Genomic DNA, 18,181 nt, shown 5'->3' with positions numbered 1-18,181 from the left:
CATAAAAAAAGAAAATGAAAGTACAGAAAAAAACTTACTCCACACAACTCTTGAGACCTTTTTCCTTTTTTCAAACTGAAGATAGATAATTAACAAAATCTCTATCAGAATGGCAATAAAGACTTTCTCAACTACTACTGTTTAAACCTGCTATTCCTAATCACATAAATATAACTGGTCACATGATTTTTGAATTCAGACCAAGTTATTTGAAAGGTCAAATTGATAATATTGTAACTTACCATATTTTTGCGGATGGGGTGGTTTGAATCTGAAGTGAAAAAAATGTAATTTAGAAAAGCTCAAATTCTGATAAACTGACAAGACTGGTTGTCAACTCATATTCCAGATATAAAGTCCTCATCAGGACATTTAGTTTGAAAATACTGAGCTCAGGTTTGTTTTCGATCCTTTGATATAGGCTTAAGGATTGGACTTATTCCAAAGGGGGAAATAATCCCAGTCCCCTGAAGGGATGGGACTTTATTGGGAGAGATTTTCCCAGCCCTCTATAAATTTTGGGCTTTGTCCAATAACATATCCTTACCATAATTTCAAACATTCTGTTTCTAGCATCTGTAACTTTAATACAAGGATGAGGAATCCCCACCCCGAAATAAACTGTGGTTTTTTCATAACCTAATGGTCGGCGGTCAGAACTATAGGTAGAATAGTTTCTACAATGGACAAATAAATCAAGTGTATTACATATACAAAATAAACATTAGCTAGTGGACTCTCTAACAGGGGTTTGGAATTGACAAACCAAAATGCTTGATAAACATTATTAGCTATGTGAACTCTCTGAAAGGGGTATCGAGTTGACAAATCTATGTGGACTAAAATATTAACCAATAACAAACCTATCATAATTCTGAGGATCTATATAGTTATAACTGGTCACTGTACCATCATTAACATTGGCTGGGGGACAGTCACTATAAATACCTGTAGTTAGAGGAACAACAATTAATCATCACATGATCTGGGCAACAGATTTAGAAAGGGGGGAGGGGGGTGGGGGTAATAGTAATCTTACTTTTAATTAGTATATGACAGTTAAATAACAAGTTGATATAAGCTTTGGATATTTTATGACACAATTGTTTATCTGAGTAAATGAAAACTTAGTAAATCATGAATAAATATTGTTTACATCAACATCTATGTTGAGTCTAAGAGTTAAAGAGCTTCTAAATAACCATGCTATAATACATTCAAATGTTCATTTATAGTTTCCATAAAGCATATGGTCACTTTACTACATGAATAAAATTACCTGATAGAGTCACCACCATAAAAATGTATGGAAAAATATACAGGTATATCATTCTGGTTTCACTTTCGGTTTTATTTTCTCAATCAAATATTATTTTTTTTGTCATATCTGTAAAATAAAAAGATAAAACGACTTAACACAAGGGCAAAGGTGTAATTTCATCACTCAAATCATTAGCTAAATGCATAAGCTTAGTTATAATTAAAGTCCTACAAACTAGGTCCACAAAATACATGTGTATACATTTGCTATTCCATTGTTATTCAAGTTATGTTAATATCATTTCCACTGTGCCTCATTAGAACACAAGCATTCTATTGATATCATTATAATTGTCTACATTATATGCATTTAGTCAAATCATGTTAGAGTTCAACCTGGTACTAGTTCATTATGGATCTTATGTTGCATAGGATGGCTACATTCTATGAGACTACACAAGTAGCCTATTCATCAACATTTAGTTCAAATATTATGTTCAACATTTATCGATGTCAATAGTCATAGGCCTATAGGACCTACTCAACCATAGGCTATTACCTATCCTACTGTTACCAATCCGACAATTAAACGACAAGCCTATAACGTCATACCACTGAAGCCAAAAGCCAAAATTACGTCTTTACAGAAAAAAATGTGATACATATAGCACAGACTGATAAAGAATGATTAAAAAGGGTTACATTACCATAATTATAATGACGAATATTCAGATTAGGCCTAAAATACACCCCTTTTCCTTTTCCTGTTAAAATTTGACAGTAAATAAAGAAACATTGTCCAGTCTCAAATCTAGAGTTTCGCCCCTTGATTATCGCAGGGCTTAGAAATTAGCTCGTTAAATTACATAAATACCACAGAAGCTCGATATTTAATAAATAAATTCATAAACGATCTTCTTAAAAAAGATTTGCTTGTAGGCCTATTAGTATTCTGATTATAATACAGATCTAGATATTTGGTTTAGTGTATTTTCTGTAGGTTACTTCACTCAATCTGATTAAAATAAAAATTGGAGGAAGGTAGGAGGTAAATTTTATTTCTAATAATATGCTATATCTATTACAAGCTATATTTACTGAACCATATAATTCCTCATAGTTTCCGTATAGTAAGGGTTGTTGTCTTTCCGGTTCCCGAACACAAAATGCTGGGACATGTCGGTTGAGAAGCGACTAGCTGGCGGAGATCGACCATAAACTTCAGCCACCTCTCGGAGATAATGGGACGCATTTCCACAGCATAATCCTATATACTGGATTCCTAAAGCCTTCATTTCTTCTGCCCATTCTCTGATTTCTGTCCGTCCACAAGTATGAGCTGGTAGATCGACTGGAAACGCCTTCTGACCTGGAATTTTATCAACAAGAAACTGTTTAAGACCTGTTCTAGGTGATAAGATATCTTGTTTGTTTATTTGTACCAAATTAATTTTCTGCCATGTCATCTCGTTATCTCACAAAACTATCGTGTCTAACTATATATAGATATGTAGCAGAATGGTTGTTTTGAGAAATGTCGTTAGCAAGGCATGTATTGTTTATCCTTTAAGGTCATCTGATGTCAAAATGCAGCTTGGTCATTCTTTCGGAGAGTCCACATGCCTAATTATGCAAACTTACATTATATACAGCAATGGTAAACGAACATGTACAGGGCTGTGACAATATCCAAGAATTGTATCAGTGGTTACTCTCTGAAGGCCAATTTGTGTTTGCGACGTCTGCTTTTCTATGTCTTATGTTTCAGAGCTTTGAATACTGCTGTCCTGGACTATACCCATTCCAAAAGTACACCCACCAGAACAAGATGTTTATTATTACCTGTTACGGGGTCTGCAAGACTCTGGAAGTTTGGCTGTTTTTCGGTTGTTCTGTAAGTTACAGGGAGACAGGCTAGTGGACCCTAGGGATAAATTGTTAAAATTAAGAGAGAAAGAGAAAGAGATTGTACAGGCCTAGATGAAATAAATACTTCATTTACTTCATACATTTACTTCAGGTGGAGATAATGACAACATGCAAAGCCATTGAGTGTGCTATAAGGGAAATTTTGCCGGGACAGCTGCCAGGCCCGTAGCTAGACTTGATTGTTCGCGGGCAAGCAATATATCCGGAGGGGAAATGGTTTATGATGCAGTAATTGATTTGGTCAGTTGTCAGAATTTGTTCAGGGGGCCCTGTAGCTACTGGGCCTGACAGTTGCATAAATGGAGATAGATATACATGTACCTTGCATTTGAGTTTTGCGTCTTTGATTAATGGCGTAATAGTAGCTGGTCCTCGCCCGCAGTTCAGTCCGACCACATCCGCGCCTGCATCTTCCAGCTGTTTACAGACGTCACCGTAAGAATAACCATCGTAAGTTGTATCTTTAGCAAATGGGGACATCGATATTACTGCCGGTAGACCTAGAAACAGACGACATTGGCAACAAGGAGAAAATCGATCGAGTAGGAGAGGAATCAGATGACAATGGTATTTATATACCAAATCGCAATCCATATGGCAGAGTCTACAAACTGGCTAAATTCAAGATTTAGAGAAAACAAACTCTCTGTCCCGTAAACGACGATGTCCATTGGTCTTAATCGGTTTTAATGTCAACCGACAACCTACCCCTTCCATATCTTTTGATACACTCCAGAGCCAAAAGAGCTTCTCCCGGGTCTGCAAAAGTTTCACCAACAATAAACTCTGCTCCTCCCTCTACAGCCCATTCTATCTGTTCCTGAAAACAGAATTCCATTGGTAGTTAACAGATCATCCCAATGACGAAAAATAATGGAAAAGCAGGAGGTAAAAGGAACACCGGAAATCATTAATACAGATGATCTGATCACCAAAAACAAGCTGGAAAGGGATTCTTAAACTCAGTCTTTGTCGAACATGTAGATGAAATTACCGAGATAGATTTACAAGACTTATCTTCAGACACAACAGAGAATACCAACCTTAAAAATACTTCTGCATTTCTCGATGGCGTCTGCGTCGTCTTTTACGTACAACGTTGTATTACATATATTTCCCGCCATTAATGTACCAGTCTCGTCTGCTACTTCCCGGGCGATTTTTAAAGCACGTCTGTTCAGTGTTTCCAGTTGATCTTCCTTACCAATGATCCTCAGTTTCTCCCGGTGACCATAGTACTGAAATAGAAACAAAATCATGAAGAAGCCGCCTTCCTTTGGGAAAGATGTTTCATGCGCAGATTAGTAAGCCTATGTCCGGACTTCAAGTTTATTGGAACAGAATAATGTTATGTTCAATTACCGTAAAGGCCAGCACCACGTCACTTCCGGCCCTGACAAACTCTTCATGGAGTTGACGAACCAGTTCCGGATGTTCTAATACTACTTCCGGTACAAAACTTCCCGCCTTTAATAAGCCTCTTCTCTCAAATTCAAACAGATAACCTTCCGCCACAATTACGGTTTCATTGTTCTCTAACCGCTCCTTCAAACCTGTTTTATTTTGGAGAAAAAATCCTCTAAAATGAAATTTAACATAATTCGGAAGAGAATGAATAAATTCAATTACAAAATAAAGACAAAATTATCTGACTGGAGATTTCTATTACCTTTGCCTCTATGAACATATATACATAAAATCAATGGCGGCGATAGCCTACTGGATCGGGGTGTACAAATGGGGGCAAACTGACTTCATAAGGGATAAGTATTGGTGTTGAATAGCCGTATGTAAACTGAATGTTTCATGGTCCCCACAGTGAAAAAATGGCCTGTGCCCAGTGCCCCTGCTAATTAAAACCCCCTCTCTCACCTCATGTTTCCAACGCGACTGCTGAATATGTTCTTTTTGCCTTACCTTTTGTGCGACCCATGTCTACGGCTTGTTTACAAAAAAATGATGTTATCATCAGATCTTGAGCTTTATCTCCCGTATGAGTGTTTTATCTTCATACTGGCTGTTCACATGATGTAATGACCTCGCTCTACATTCCATCATTCAATCGTGATAAATACATGTTGACCCGATAAAGTTCTCTTTACGTGGGCACGGGTTTGTGCTTCATAATCTTCACGATGTCAAGCGGCTTCTGCATCTTCACAATGTAAAGCCATTATACGAACATCGTATTTATACTTGACTGCAATAGTCACCTTTCATGTATCACAGAAGTTTGTTAATACAACGATTTGATTGGCTAGTATGTTACCGAATACAGCCAATCATAGGCCTCAACAGAAAGGCCATTATTTAACTAGGGGAGGGGTATTGCTAGCTTGGGGCCTGTAAAAGGTAGAAACTTAACCAACCCCTGTATGGGTCAAACTGGGTCAAACAGTGACAATACTTTCGTGGTAAATGATCTGTTTGTGATACATATGATTATCTCCCTTTAAGAAAGACAGCTTTTAGGATAAATGGTTTATTCAAAACTAACAAAAATTGATATAATTTGCTATATGGAAAAAGGATATCAGGAATTAACTTTAGTTCAATATGAGCCAATGATTACACAATGTAGCACATTGTTTGTCAGAATCTGATTGGTTGCTACTCGATTTCCGATTCCGGTTCCCTTTTCAAAGTATGATATTGACTGCTTTTCATTTGTAGTTAGCGGTGGTTATTTCTTTTCTCAAAGTTTCCGAATAATAAGGCTTATTGTCCTTCCGGTTTCCAAAAATAAAATGCTGGGACATGTCGGTAGAGAAGCGACTGGCTGGTGGAGATCGACCATAAGCTTCAGCCACCTCTCTGAGATAATGGGAGGCATTTCCACAGCATAATCCTATATACTGGATTCCTAAAGCTTTCATTTCTTCTGCCCATTCTCTAATTTCTGTCCGTCCACAAGTATGAGCTGGTAGATCGACTGGGAATGCTTGTTTACCTGAAAGAAAGATCAGAATGTCAGAATTAAGAATTCGTTACTTGGTTGTCCAATAATTCTATGACTCTAGTGGTTGATAAGATTGGAAGTCAAACTGCAGCGTTTAGCTTAAATCCATTGAATTGGGTCATACTCCAAAACTAGTTCACACCAATAGGCCGAAGACTGTCATGGTGGACAAAACTGTACCCGAACCTATGTCTGATGAATCTATGCCAAGAAACTTGAGATAAGGCTGATGACCTTGCTGATGGACACGATTCTTTATAACATTAAATATATACAATATGGATACCTGTTTTGGGATCTTTCAGTGTCTGCATGGTGGGTTGTTCAGGGGTACATCTGTAAGGAACTGGAAGGCAACATAGCGGCACCTAGTTAGACGAATACAAATACAATAATCATATTACATTATTCTACTCGTTGTATTGGTCATATGAGCCGTGGGGACAAACGACATAGCTTGAAAGTTACGCTTGCATTCTGAAACATATTCAGATTCAGCTTTACGGAAACTGCCGAAGGTTTCGAAAGCCCTGGGGGCAGTTCGGCACTTCCACACCCCCGTCCTACACACGCTGGTTAATATAATCAGAAAATGTAAGATTCGGATTGGTTGTGTTGATGGCAGTGAAAATATCAACCAATCATGTATCTAGAACCATGATCCAAGATGACCAAATCGTTTTAAGTTTTACCTTGCAGACTTTCTTGATTTCTTTCATCAAAGGAGTAATAGTCGCTGGTCCCCGACCACAGTTCAATCCGACTACATCTGCGCCTGCGTCTTCTAGTTGTTTGCAGGCGTCTGGGAATGATACTCCGTCTAACGTGTGATCTTTGGAATGAGGTACTAAGGCCACGACTGATGGTAAACCTACAATGTATATTTCGTTTATGTGTTGGTGTCGGTAAGGCCTTGATATTTTTTCAAAGTAAACGTAAAAGTCAATTGTGTGGAAGAGGGGGGAGGTAAATGTTTGTGGATCTAATTCAATCCAATTTGTTTTGGTGGTTTGCTTGCCATCACATTGACGTGGAATTGTCTGACATCAAAATCAGAATTATGAAAAAAGAAGCTGTGAAGGTCTCTAATACACAATACAAAGACTTGAATATCATTTTGAAGTCCTTAGAGATGTAACCGAACACAATGTTTGATATAGATTTCGTACCTTTTCCGTATTTTTTGATGCATTGAAGAGCCAACATGGCCTCCCCAAGATCGCTGTACGTCTCAGCCACGATAAAATCTGCACCCTCTTCCACCGCCCATTGTATTTGTTCCTGTAAATAAAAATTCAAAATGTAAGCCTGGCCATCTTCAGCTGTAAGCTTAATTGAAATGAAATGGAGATTCATGTCCTTGGTTTTAGCACCAGAATTGGCTGATGTTGATTGACAACACCATGTAGTGTTAAGTTTTCCACGACAATTTTATTAGCTGAATCTTTTTCTATTTCCATTTGCTGCAGAGATGTCTCGAAAGGGGCTACCCGAACCAGTCCCGTCGCCAGGAAGGAATTGGTGCTGGGGCTCAGGTTTTGTACTCAGAAAATTTGAAGATTAATAGGCCTTTTTCTGACAATTTTGAGGTGCCAAAAACGTATCAAAATCTTTATCTTTTTGATTTTGCTGGGACTTAATGTTCATTTGCTGGGGCCCAGCCCTCACGTACCCCACCCTAACGATAGGGCTGACCTGAACGTACCTTGAAGATGTTCTCGGTTTTTTTGATAGCTTCAGGATCATCCCTCATATATACAGTCGTATTACAGATATTTCCCGCCATTAATGTGGAAGTTCTATCGGCGACATCTCGAGCCATTTGTAAAGCCTTTCTGTTCAATGTTTCTAGCTCGTTTTCACGACCTATAACTCGAAGCTTCTCTCGGTGACCATAATACTAAAATGTTCAATAACAATAAAAGGACTGTTTTCAAAAATTCAATTAAGTGGTCAAAGGGCATTTAAGATTGGAAATTCTTCGAGCAGACTCGACCCCCACCCCCCCACCACCTGAATTTTGTGTATTTTACGTCTAAACCAACCTACAAGTTGTGAGGTAATTCAAAGTCTACATGTACTTACTGTAAAAGCCAGAACTACGTCACTTCCAGCATTGACATATTCCTCATGTTGCTTCCGTACAAGTTCGGGATGATCCACGACAATTTCAGGCACAAAGGAACCAGCCTTCAGACGGCCTTGTCTTTCGAACTCGAATATATAACCTTCTGCTACAACTATAGACTCGTTATTCTTGAGTCTCTCCAGTAATCCTGTAGAAAAATGGAATGAAGCTTTACGTCCTATTGTTCTGTGCTACATTGAGGCATGCTATACATTTAGAAGCAATGAAAATTCAAAGAGGTTTCTCATATTCAGAGTTAAAAATCGATTCATTTGTTTCTGAGGGCTGCCCAGCTACACTACTCACTGAATGACAAATTGAGTTGCCAACAGAAAAGCAACGAAACGTAATCTGTATAGGCATATCCATCAGGCTGTTTCTGTGCAAACGCACAACAAAATAAGTTCTTAATGATAAAGGTAACTCTTACCTTTGCATTTGCCCATTTTGATGATAGTGCTTCTACAACGTTCCGTCTCCAACGAGATCCTTACGACAAATGACCTAGGTGCTTGGTTGGTATATGACTATGTAACGTCCGCTCTAGCTATATGATATCGCAGACTAACTACTCGATCTACTCTCTCTGAGTGTTAAGTAGCAATAGATGTAGGTCATTTGCACAATGGAGAAATTAGCGCATGGTACGTTTCATCTTATCTCATTAAGATGTCGAGATATAGAGTCAATATGTTGTTATGTAACATTAACAGAATTTAAGGGACCAACAAACAATATACTTGCTGGGGACAAAAGGTCGCGTCAAAGTTCAAGAGTGGTTGAGCATTAAAATCCCCAGGGTGCAATTTAAGTCTAAATGCCTACTATTGTGTGTATGCCTCCGTGACTGGTGATCGGATGAAGTAGCCTTTCGTCTGCAGGGCAATGAGATGAGTGTTCGAATAGCTCCGAAGAGGGAGAAAGGAATGAATTCCCCTGCCCCAGTAGATGGTGGGCGTGGTCTCATATTGTTCATTCTGTTTAATTTAAGTTGACACCGTTGATTATCGACTACTTTTCTGTACCGATTTGTTATCTTAAGGTTTTATCTATTACGAGAGGACTAAAGTTGAGCAAGTCCTATATATTGACATGGTCGTTCCAATTTACTGCACAATATTGGGGTCATGAATTTCATGTCATTTGCTGTTATGCAGTGAGGGAAATTTACAAGACAGCAACATTAACCCACTGTTTAAATTGTCCATGTCTAGGTTTCATGGCTAGGATATAGTACATTTAAAAGTTATCCCCATTTTTAATGATGAATATGTCTGTAGTAAATACTTACGTAAAAACTTAGAAATTTGATGTATGTGGTAAATACATTAGTCAAACCCTTTAGATTTGATGTGTGTTGTAAATCATTTAGTACAATATGGCCAATTCAATTAATTCAACAGACAGCCATTTGCCTTTTCAGCCTAATTCCCCTCTGATATACAACTTGATGATATGGATCCAAAAGTAACCATTTTCAGCACAAAATTGCTTGATGTTACTGTACATAATAAAAACAAGCTTTCAAACTAGTAATCCTGGTACCAACTTTTATCCCTAAAACATAGGTTGCATCCCCTCAAGACAAGTCAATTTAATCAAAAAAATAACATGTTTTAGATATATTGTTATATTTTATTAGGGGTATCAAACAAATGTCCATAGATTAAGACATATTTTTGTCTTCTGTTTAATCCTAATCCAGTCATTCTTTGTCTATCACACAATATCATAATAAATTTACATTCCAATAAAAGTCATTGTTATCAATTTAGCACTATGTCTCTCAGAGGTTAACTCCCTTTATCTGTTACCTGGAATTTAAAAACTTTCAAAGTTTGAGTTTCTATCAAATTTTCATCTTACCAATGATGAATTGTGGGATGGAGAAAACTAAAGAGACTGTTATATTGCTCTACTTTGGGTTTCTCTATCTTTCGATTCATCATTGCTATCAAACAACAGCTCTTACATAACACACTGTGATTGAAATGAAATGAAATGAATGGAGTTTCAGTCCTACTTTTCTGCACCATGTGGGCTAATGAAGACGGGCAACGCCATGCAGGGTGCAATGAGGTAAATTTTGCCAGGACAGCGGCATTAGCCTACTCTTTTTTGATTTCCAACTGTCGAGGGATCTTTAACGTGCACAGCCTTTAGAACACGGGCCTCAGTTTATTGTCCCATCCGAACGACTAGACGATTTTTCCATATCAGCCCCTCTCACCTGCATCACTGACAGGGGGAAACCGGGTTGAAAAATCCGAAGGTATTATCTCGACCTATGCCGGGATTGAACCCTGGACCTTCAGGTTAGCGAGCAAGCGTCTAACTCACTGAGCCACCCTACTGTGATTGAGACAAAAAAATTTTTATATCAAGTGATAAAATGCTAAATATATTTAATCATGATATCAAGATATTGACCAAAATATTTCGAAAGAAAACTCACCGGAACATTTTTGCCATGGATGAAAAATGGACTTTGAAAATCATGTTGACAGTTAGCATACGCCATCCCAAAACCAATTCCGGTACCGAAAGCTACTGGCCAGATTCTCCCTGAAAGACAAAATAATTTTTAAATCAGGAATCTACAAAATTAAATTGATGCACTGATGACCCGATACTGTTTTACGTTCAACTAAAAAGCGTAAGCTTATAGTTTAAGTAAAACCAAGATATCATATACAATAGCCCTAACTGAAGGGTCTTATATGCAAAAAGGACTCCTGAGGCTCTTCTCTTGTTAGCCGTGTGAGAAGTCTGAAAGAATGTTAACTTACTTTTAAAAAATATGACTGAAAAAACAATTCCAAGGCCTAGACCACTAACTGAAAAAGATACAATAAAGAGAAATAAAGCTTTATCCACTTGCAAAACAAATATTCCCTTTACATTGATCAAAATGTTGTTAATGTGGATGTGGATGAAAATGAAACAAAAAAAAAAACGTGATGCAACTTTGACAACTCTTGGAGTTTAACACAAAAAAAAATTCATTGCTACTTTGTCCCAATGGCCTACGGTTCACCTGAACATCATTTGGTCAAAATTTAGATACCCTACCTGATTTTATCGCGGTATCTGAGAGGCACCGGTCCCATTTCTGGCCAAGGATATCTTCTGACCTTACTTTTTCAGCCATTTTGATTAAAATTGAAGACCACTAACCGGAAACAAAACGAAATTCTATTTCTAACTATATATGAAAGCATTTGTTTTATTGAAACATTGTAATTTGAAAATAAAATCTACTTTTCTATGATGATAAAACTTAAATTACTTATGAATTTGATTTGGTTCTTTTTTTTAAATTTTATCTTCGTTTTTCTGGGCAATTCTCAATACAAGAGTTACTTCCCTTCAATCGTAAAAGCGAACACAGAAAACGGTGGGCTTAAAATACAAACCCAAAGTGAAGCCCATTGTGTAGCCAATGAAGTCGATTAATGCTATGCAGTGTGTAATGGAGGAACATTATTGTAAGCTATTTTTTTTTCTCGAATTCGAACTGTTGAAGGATATTTAAAGTACACAGGAAAGCAATGACTATAATGCACATTACACAGTTTGATAACTATAACTACTGTTTGAAATTTCGGACGATTTTTTATAAGATTTGAAATATCTTGCATTTCATCGTTATAACTTAAAAATAGAATTCCTGCAAATAAAGCAACTGTGTTTTAAAACGCCTACATGCATGTGCCGTAGCGAACGACGTCAATGGCAATATTGCGCGTGCATTGTGATATATCCACAATCTAAATATCATATACCACAGCTTGCCGTGTAATACCACTGATAACGCACGCCAGCCTCATTCTCAATAAAACAAAGTATCGTCTGCACGATTATATTTCACTAACTGGCAATTATAACAGACGGATAACGGTTCAAATATAGACGGCGTATTTTCCCCAAAAACTTGATTATTTTGGATTAATGACGTACAATGGGAGTAACTTGGCGATTGAAAAGTTTAAAATAATTCACATATGAAGAACATTTGGTGAAAATGGGTCAATTCTGGACTCGAATCTTCAAACATAAAGATGTGAGGATTCTTTTATTAGGTAGGTTAAAAGATTTGATTTTCCAGTCTCTGTGTAAAGGAATATCTACAGTACTATACGTCTTGATAATCAAGTATGTGATATATTCCACCAGGCCGTTATCTGAAGGAATATATGCATATAATGTATAGTTTATGTCACTACAGGTCGAAATGTATCAAATTTATAGCATATCTTAAGTAAAACAGATTAAAACGTGTTATTTTCTGTTATAACTTTGAGTTTTTAGAGAAGTAATTTATTTAGCAATGATATTTAATAGAGACTTGTTTATGAGTTTGGTTGGAATATATGAATTCAAAGACAAAGGGCCCCTTGGTTGGGCCACTGAAAAAGGAAGAGTCCCCCTTTTTGAGCAACTTTCAAAAATCAAATTACCTCAGAGAACCAATCAAGCATAAGATGGGGAAGACTTCCTCAAACATGTCCTTCAATTATGTCTTCATACCCAAATATATCACAAAATTTTACTTAAAAGGTGCTCAAGAACTCACATTGATGTCCTACTTTATCAAAGGAGGGCAACAGAAAATATACCAGGCTCAAATATTTTTATACAGGGAAAGTGGAGGGGGTTTGGGGGGGAGTGGGGGAAGTGGGGGATATATCAGTCTAAAATCACATGGATAAGTTGTACTTTAACAGAGGTAGTCACTTTAATATAGATGACTAAGTACACATAGATCATTCCAATCTTACATCTGGTGCCAAAAACTAAGTCATGACTTGGCCCCAATATTGTAAACTAATTAGTCACCTAATGATGTCAGCTCATTAGTTAATCAGATGTTAATCTTGGATGATAGGAGGCCTCAAATGAGTGGGGGGGGGGGGGGGAGGGATTAAGATTTTGCACACGTCATACACAATTAATATGAGTAATATTTTGTTGTGAAACGTAAAAAAAACCTGAAATTTATGGGTAAACCGACTCATTTTCAATTTTTTACGACTGAGTTTAAAAAAAAAAAATTTTGGCAGCAGTAATAACATTAGTAATGTTCAGTTATGACACACTTCAGATTGTATTACAAAAAGTTAAAAAAAAAAATATCATATACTGCAATACGTATTAGAAGCCTAATTGATCTATCTAGCAAGGGTAAGGTCTTGACACGGCACATTTTACACAAAATATGAGTAACAGTCACCTTCCTTCATGACATGTCTTTTTTAGATTCTGTCTCTAAAGGTTTGAAAAAACTTCCCTACATCACACGATCTTTATTAGCAGCAGTGATGATCGTGTAATCATAAACTTACTATAGTATTCTCTCGGAAATAAAGATAAAATATTTGATAATATATTACTCATATTGATAATATTAGCATGTACATCAATTTTTTCTGAAAATATACTTCATGATTTAAAAAAAAAGTTTTCCTCCTAATCTATAGGAAAAGAAAAAGATTTGGTGATATATTACTAATATTAATATATAAAACATCAAATTTCATGATTTTTGACAAGAAACACCCTGTATTAGTATCAAGTTTCTATGTTACATGCTAGTACTGGTATAAATTTACCCTCAGTAAAAAACAGATGTTTGGTTGATTAAAAATCATCAGGTACTAAAACACTCACTGGGGGTTTAGAGATTAGAAAAATATGGAGTTTTCTTTTCTTCCTGCTCACTATTCTCCTGCTATTCAACCCACAAATTATTGACCAACATAATAAAATCACCATTTGCCCAGACTTTCCCCTCTTTAGATCAATCTAGTAGATGTTATGACAGCTGTAGTCAATTCTAAGAGAGAAACAAACTATCAAAATATATGTCAGTAATTATCAGTACTATACTGATTGCTTTTCCTTCCCTACTTCTAATAGTTCTATCTACTTTTTTTATTTTTATTTCATTAAGACCAGATGGGGGCCATCATTTCTTATATTTTCATGGAAATAATTTTCTTTCTGTAATCATCCCTGACTCCTTGAAACTCGTATGGACCTTCTTAAAGGAATAATACGTTTTAGATTGAAGAATTTTAAACTTGGCCAATGAGAGCATATTATATTCATCAGTAGATATACCTGGTGTCATAAATAACATAACAGGATCCTTATATAATCTGATAAATCCAAAAGACTTAGTAATTATCCATAAATGCAACTTAAATTTTATGTTCATTCTAAGACGTAGTATCAGTTTTAAGATAATATAATAAGCAAAATGATATGGAGTGTTATATATCAATGTACAAAAAAAGCCTATATTGTCTTTCTGCTTTAGTTTTACTTTACTATTAATCATAGCAAAATTTCCCTCATTGCATACAGAATGGCATTGCCCTGTCCTGGCTCAGTTGATAACCCTAGTCATAGACTGGTATCAGGTGTTCTTGAAAGTTTAAGAAAAGACGTAAATTAAGAAACAAATACGACAAAGACTGAATACAAAAATTGAGGAAGTTTAATTTTAGTTTTTTCTTCCTTTTACATGTAAGGATGCTCGTCTATTTTGAGACATTGGTTTACTTTTGATGAAGGAGGTAAACAAAAAGGATATATTATGTTTGTTAGAAGGTCAACATGCTTATAGTCATCTAGGTAAACAAAGTCTTAAATAAAATAGGGTGTAAATTGTATTAAACTTGAATTGCTGTTGAAGGTGGAAATTATTCAGGGCCATAAGGGGTTAAGGGGTAATATTTTCTACTTCAATAGGGATGCAGGCTGAAAATAGTTCAGTTGTCAGAAGATCACAATGCGTGAAACTCTGGGTAACAGGATTTAAGTTTTGTTTTAATATTTTGAAGGTAATATTGAGGTATGAATTATGTAATAAGTAAAATATAGCCAGTATAACAAGATATCTCTGTTTACATTAGATAGTGATATAATTTATGATTTATTACAGTTTTATTATCTGTTTTCATGTAAACAGAACAGATTGCAGTTAATCAGGAACTCTGACTCAATATTTAGATAGCAAAGGTTCTCTGAATAGGAGGGGCCAGTTTAGCCATAAGAATATGCCACAAATAGGCCCTAAACTAAGGGGGATCGCCCTAAAAAAAGTTAGATTACTGGAATAATTTGTTAAGTCACATTATTGAGCCCCCCTTAAAAAAGTTTGGCCCCCTGTGAAGCCCTGGACTAGCCAATGGCCTGACTACAGAATGATCAGAGCATCTTGACATATCTTTGCAGCAGATATTAGAGGGCAATAGGTATGGTGGGGAGGTCAGTAACTCAGACTAAAGTAAAGTCAATATTAGTGAAGAGTAAATGCACAAAGCTTGTACCTACAACTATTTACAAATCCTCAACCAGGACAAGAAATATCAGTAACTCAGACTAAAGTAAAGTCAATATTAGTGAAGAGTAAATGCACTAAACCTGCACCATGTATAACTATTTATACACTATGAGCCAAGTATAATAAAGTTTGATGAATGAATAACATAACTTCTCTTTCATCTGTCAACTTTCATATATTTTCTTTTTCTTCTAGCCAACTGTTAGAACACTGTTACTATTATTTCAAACAGGATTTCCTTTACGCTGTCATTTTAGCAAATAAATTCAGATTTAAACCCCTTTTTATCTTGAATGTATGAAAAGTTAATGGAATAGGTTCATTCACTAAATGTTCTAATTGGAGTTTGCTTGGTCTTTTGTTTTTTTAGTCAGGCATGACTGGTAAATACAGTCGATTCAGTCAGACATGACTGAGAAATTTACTGTTAAATCTACCTCTAAATTACTTATCAATATATCCTGGAAATTGGCATATCCCGCCATTTTTTCTTCAATGGCACCATAACAAAATGTATTTTATCTATTTAAGGCCTAGATTCTGCAGGTAAAACAACAATACTATATAAACTGAAACTAGATGAGTTAGTAACAACTATACCTACTATAGGTTTTAATGTCGAAACTATTCAATTTAAAGATTTCAATTTTACAGCCTGGGATATTGGCAGTCGAGATAAAATTGTGAGTAATTTAGATTATTTTCGTTGTTTCCTTAAATTATTAAATTTATCATTAAAATATGTGAACTCTGTGAAAAGGATGACCTAAATACAACTTAAACATTATTAGCTATGTGAACTCTCTGAAAGACAATTATCAAACCCAAATTACAAGTTACAACTTGATAAAAATTGATCAGAGTTCATGGAGGTTAAATTAAATGAAAAAAACATTTGAAGACATCAGATTCTCTGTTAGATCAATGAATTTTCTTCATCACACACTTCACTAGACACTAGCTCAATCAGGAGAGCAACAAGAGGGTCTCAAAAACCTTTTTGATTTCTCCAAGAGCTGCAAAATGAACAAACCAAGTTGCAAATTGCTATCAGATGTTTTTGAAGGGTGAACATACCCAGATTATTTCCAAATTAACTAAATAATGACATCCCTTTAACATTAATTTGAATAATTTATTCATTTTAGCGTCCACTGTTCCGTCATTATTATAAAGGATCAGACGCAGTGGTATTCGTAATCGACAGCCACGATAGAGAACGATTGGATGAATTAAACTATGATGTCATCAAACCTGCCGTGGCTGCTGAGGAATTGAAGGAGTCTATCTTTCTATTTCTTGCCAATAAAAATGATCTAGAAAATAATATGACGACTGAGGAGATCGTAGACAAATTAGGATTAAAAAATCTCAAACATAAATGGAGTAAGTAGACAATTTGAATTCTCCAAATGTCTGTTGCCTCCTGGCCATGTTCACGAATTTCCTAATAATTTAAGATGATTATAGTGATTCAGTTCCAATCATTTGATTGGACAATCAACTAAAATCGATTGTAGAGTAGAGTAATCTCCAACAGTCTCTTGGTTTTTAGAGAATTATTCTAATCTATCCCTTTGCAGTGAGTAATGGGGTCTCTGCACTTAATTGGGCTAATGAAGAAGAGCAAAGCAAATTTTGCCAGGACAGCAGCATAAGCCTACTCTATTTTCGATTTCCAACTGTAGAGTGATCTTCAACGTCTGTAGCACACCGTCTGTAGCACACAAGGAAAAGTTTATTGTCCAATCAGAAGCGACTAGACATTCTTCATGTCTTATTCTTTGAAACAAGTTTAACCCTAACTCATATATGTTTTTCAGATATTATTTCAGTAAGTGGGGTTAAAGGAGATGGACTTCATTCCGCTTTAGATTGGTTAGCTTCAAGCCTCGGTTCCCTTCCTGTTAAAAATCCAAAACAAGGACCAAACCCCTCCAAAACTCAATCCAAACCTTCTGACAACAGTGTTACCATGGCAACAGGGGAGACCAGCCAGTGTAATGAAGAGGTCACTGGTCAAAAAGACTATTGCTCACGAGCGTACAGTGCTTTAAAGTGTTTATTTGTTAGGACTAACCGAACAAGTGATAGTGATGATAATGATTAGCATAAATCTTGCTAATTTCATGCAAATTTATTCACACATTTATTTATTTCAATTTATGATTGGTGCAATTTGATATGGTTCAAGATTGAAAGATGCATAAAGAATTCTCACAATATTATTTGAATGTCAGATTATGGTTGATAAATTTAATTTATGTTAATTTATGCAAATTTATTCAAACCTATTATTATTATTCCCATCATCCAATGAATTCCTATTGCACTACCAAAGTTAATGTCTATTTTACTCATGTATCTCTCAGAAATATTGAATGTGTCTTTTTCCCTCGTTCATGCTCGAATGAATAGTATTTCTGACACTTGCTGGTTGACATCTGTTCCTAAATGACTGTACTAGCCCAAATTAGAGTCAGATATTGGTCAGGACATGAGCTGTTCCGAGTTTGTCATTTACATTTTATGATATAAGATCTCCTATTCCGTT

The 18,181-nt window shown here is 35.9% G+C and overlaps 5 protein-coding genes across 5 annotated transcripts in view; 1 reads left to right on the top strand and 4 right to left on the bottom strand.

The window, feature by feature from the left end:
- The window catches only part of LOTGIDRAFT_233749 (hypothetical protein), a 4,397-nt gene extending 2,370 nt beyond the window's left edge, over positions 1-2,027 (bottom strand). Inside the window, exons 1-6 of the mRNA XM_009060518.1 lie at positions 1,968-2,027; positions 1,280-1,387; positions 864-948; positions 548-677; positions 243-271; positions 39-75 (exon numbers count right to left, since the gene is read on the bottom strand). Coding sequence (XP_009058766.1) covers positions 39-75; positions 243-271; positions 548-677; positions 864-948; positions 1,280-1,331 — 333 coding nt within the window. The 5' untranslated portion in view covers positions 1,332-1,387; positions 1,968-2,027. The remainder of the gene's footprint in view (positions 1-38; positions 76-242; positions 272-547; positions 678-863; positions 949-1,279; positions 1,388-1,967) is intronic.
- A 271-nt stretch (positions 2,028-2,298) lies between these two features.
- On the bottom strand, positions 2,299-5,066 carry LOTGIDRAFT_233748 (hypothetical protein; the record flags this gene model as incomplete). Its single annotated transcript, XM_009060517.1, has 7 exons — positions 2,299-2,629; positions 3,103-3,184; positions 3,511-3,689; positions 3,898-4,009; positions 4,233-4,427; positions 4,552-4,768; positions 5,062-5,066. The coding sequence occupies 7 exons, from the start codon at positions 5,064-5,066 to the stop codon at positions 2,355-2,357; spliced, it is 1,065 nt and encodes a 354-aa protein (XP_009058765.1). The 3' UTR covers positions 2,299-2,354.
- A 592-nt stretch (positions 5,067-5,658) lies between these two features.
- Positions 5,659-8,851, bottom strand: LOTGIDRAFT_217867 (hypothetical protein). The gene is made up of 7 exons (XM_009060516.1): positions 8,707-8,851; positions 8,234-8,424; positions 7,854-8,048; positions 7,318-7,429; positions 6,841-7,019; positions 6,435-6,516; positions 5,659-6,139 (listed from the first exon to the last, which is right to left on the bottom strand). The coding sequence occupies exons 1-7, from the start codon at positions 8,720-8,722 to the stop codon at positions 5,853-5,855; spliced, it is 1,062 nt and encodes a 353-aa protein (XP_009058764.1). The 5' UTR covers positions 8,723-8,851; the 3' UTR covers positions 5,659-5,852.
- Positions 8,852-9,890: 1,039 nt separating this feature from the next.
- Positions 9,891-11,427, bottom strand: LOTGIDRAFT_217865 (hypothetical protein; the record flags this gene model as incomplete). Its single annotated transcript, XM_009060515.1, has 4 exons — positions 9,891-10,090; positions 10,732-10,841; positions 11,066-11,113; positions 11,349-11,427. 4 exons carry the CDS (start codon positions 11,425-11,427, stop codon positions 10,070-10,072), a joined length of 258 nt encoding a protein of 85 aa, XP_009058763.1. The 3' UTR covers positions 9,891-10,069.
- An 873-nt stretch (positions 11,428-12,300) lies between these two features.
- LOTGIDRAFT_164018 (hypothetical protein) lies at positions 12,301-17,737 on the top strand (the record flags this gene model as incomplete). The annotated part of the gene is made up of 4 exons (XM_009060514.1): positions 12,301-12,358; positions 16,159-16,310; positions 16,776-17,013; positions 17,451-17,737. 4 exons carry the CDS (start codon positions 12,301-12,303, stop codon positions 17,735-17,737), a joined length of 735 nt encoding a protein of 244 aa, XP_009058762.1.
- Positions 17,738-18,181: the final 444 nt, after the last annotated feature.

The sequence above is a fragment of the Lottia gigantea genome (assembly GCF_000327385.1).
Source record: "Lottia gigantea unplaced genomic scaffold LOTGIsca_43, whole genome shotgun sequence".
NCBI classification, from domain to species: Eukaryota; Metazoa; Mollusca; class Gastropoda; family Lottiidae; genus Lottia; species Lottia gigantea.
This window is presented reverse-complemented; position numbering and strand designations above follow the sequence as displayed.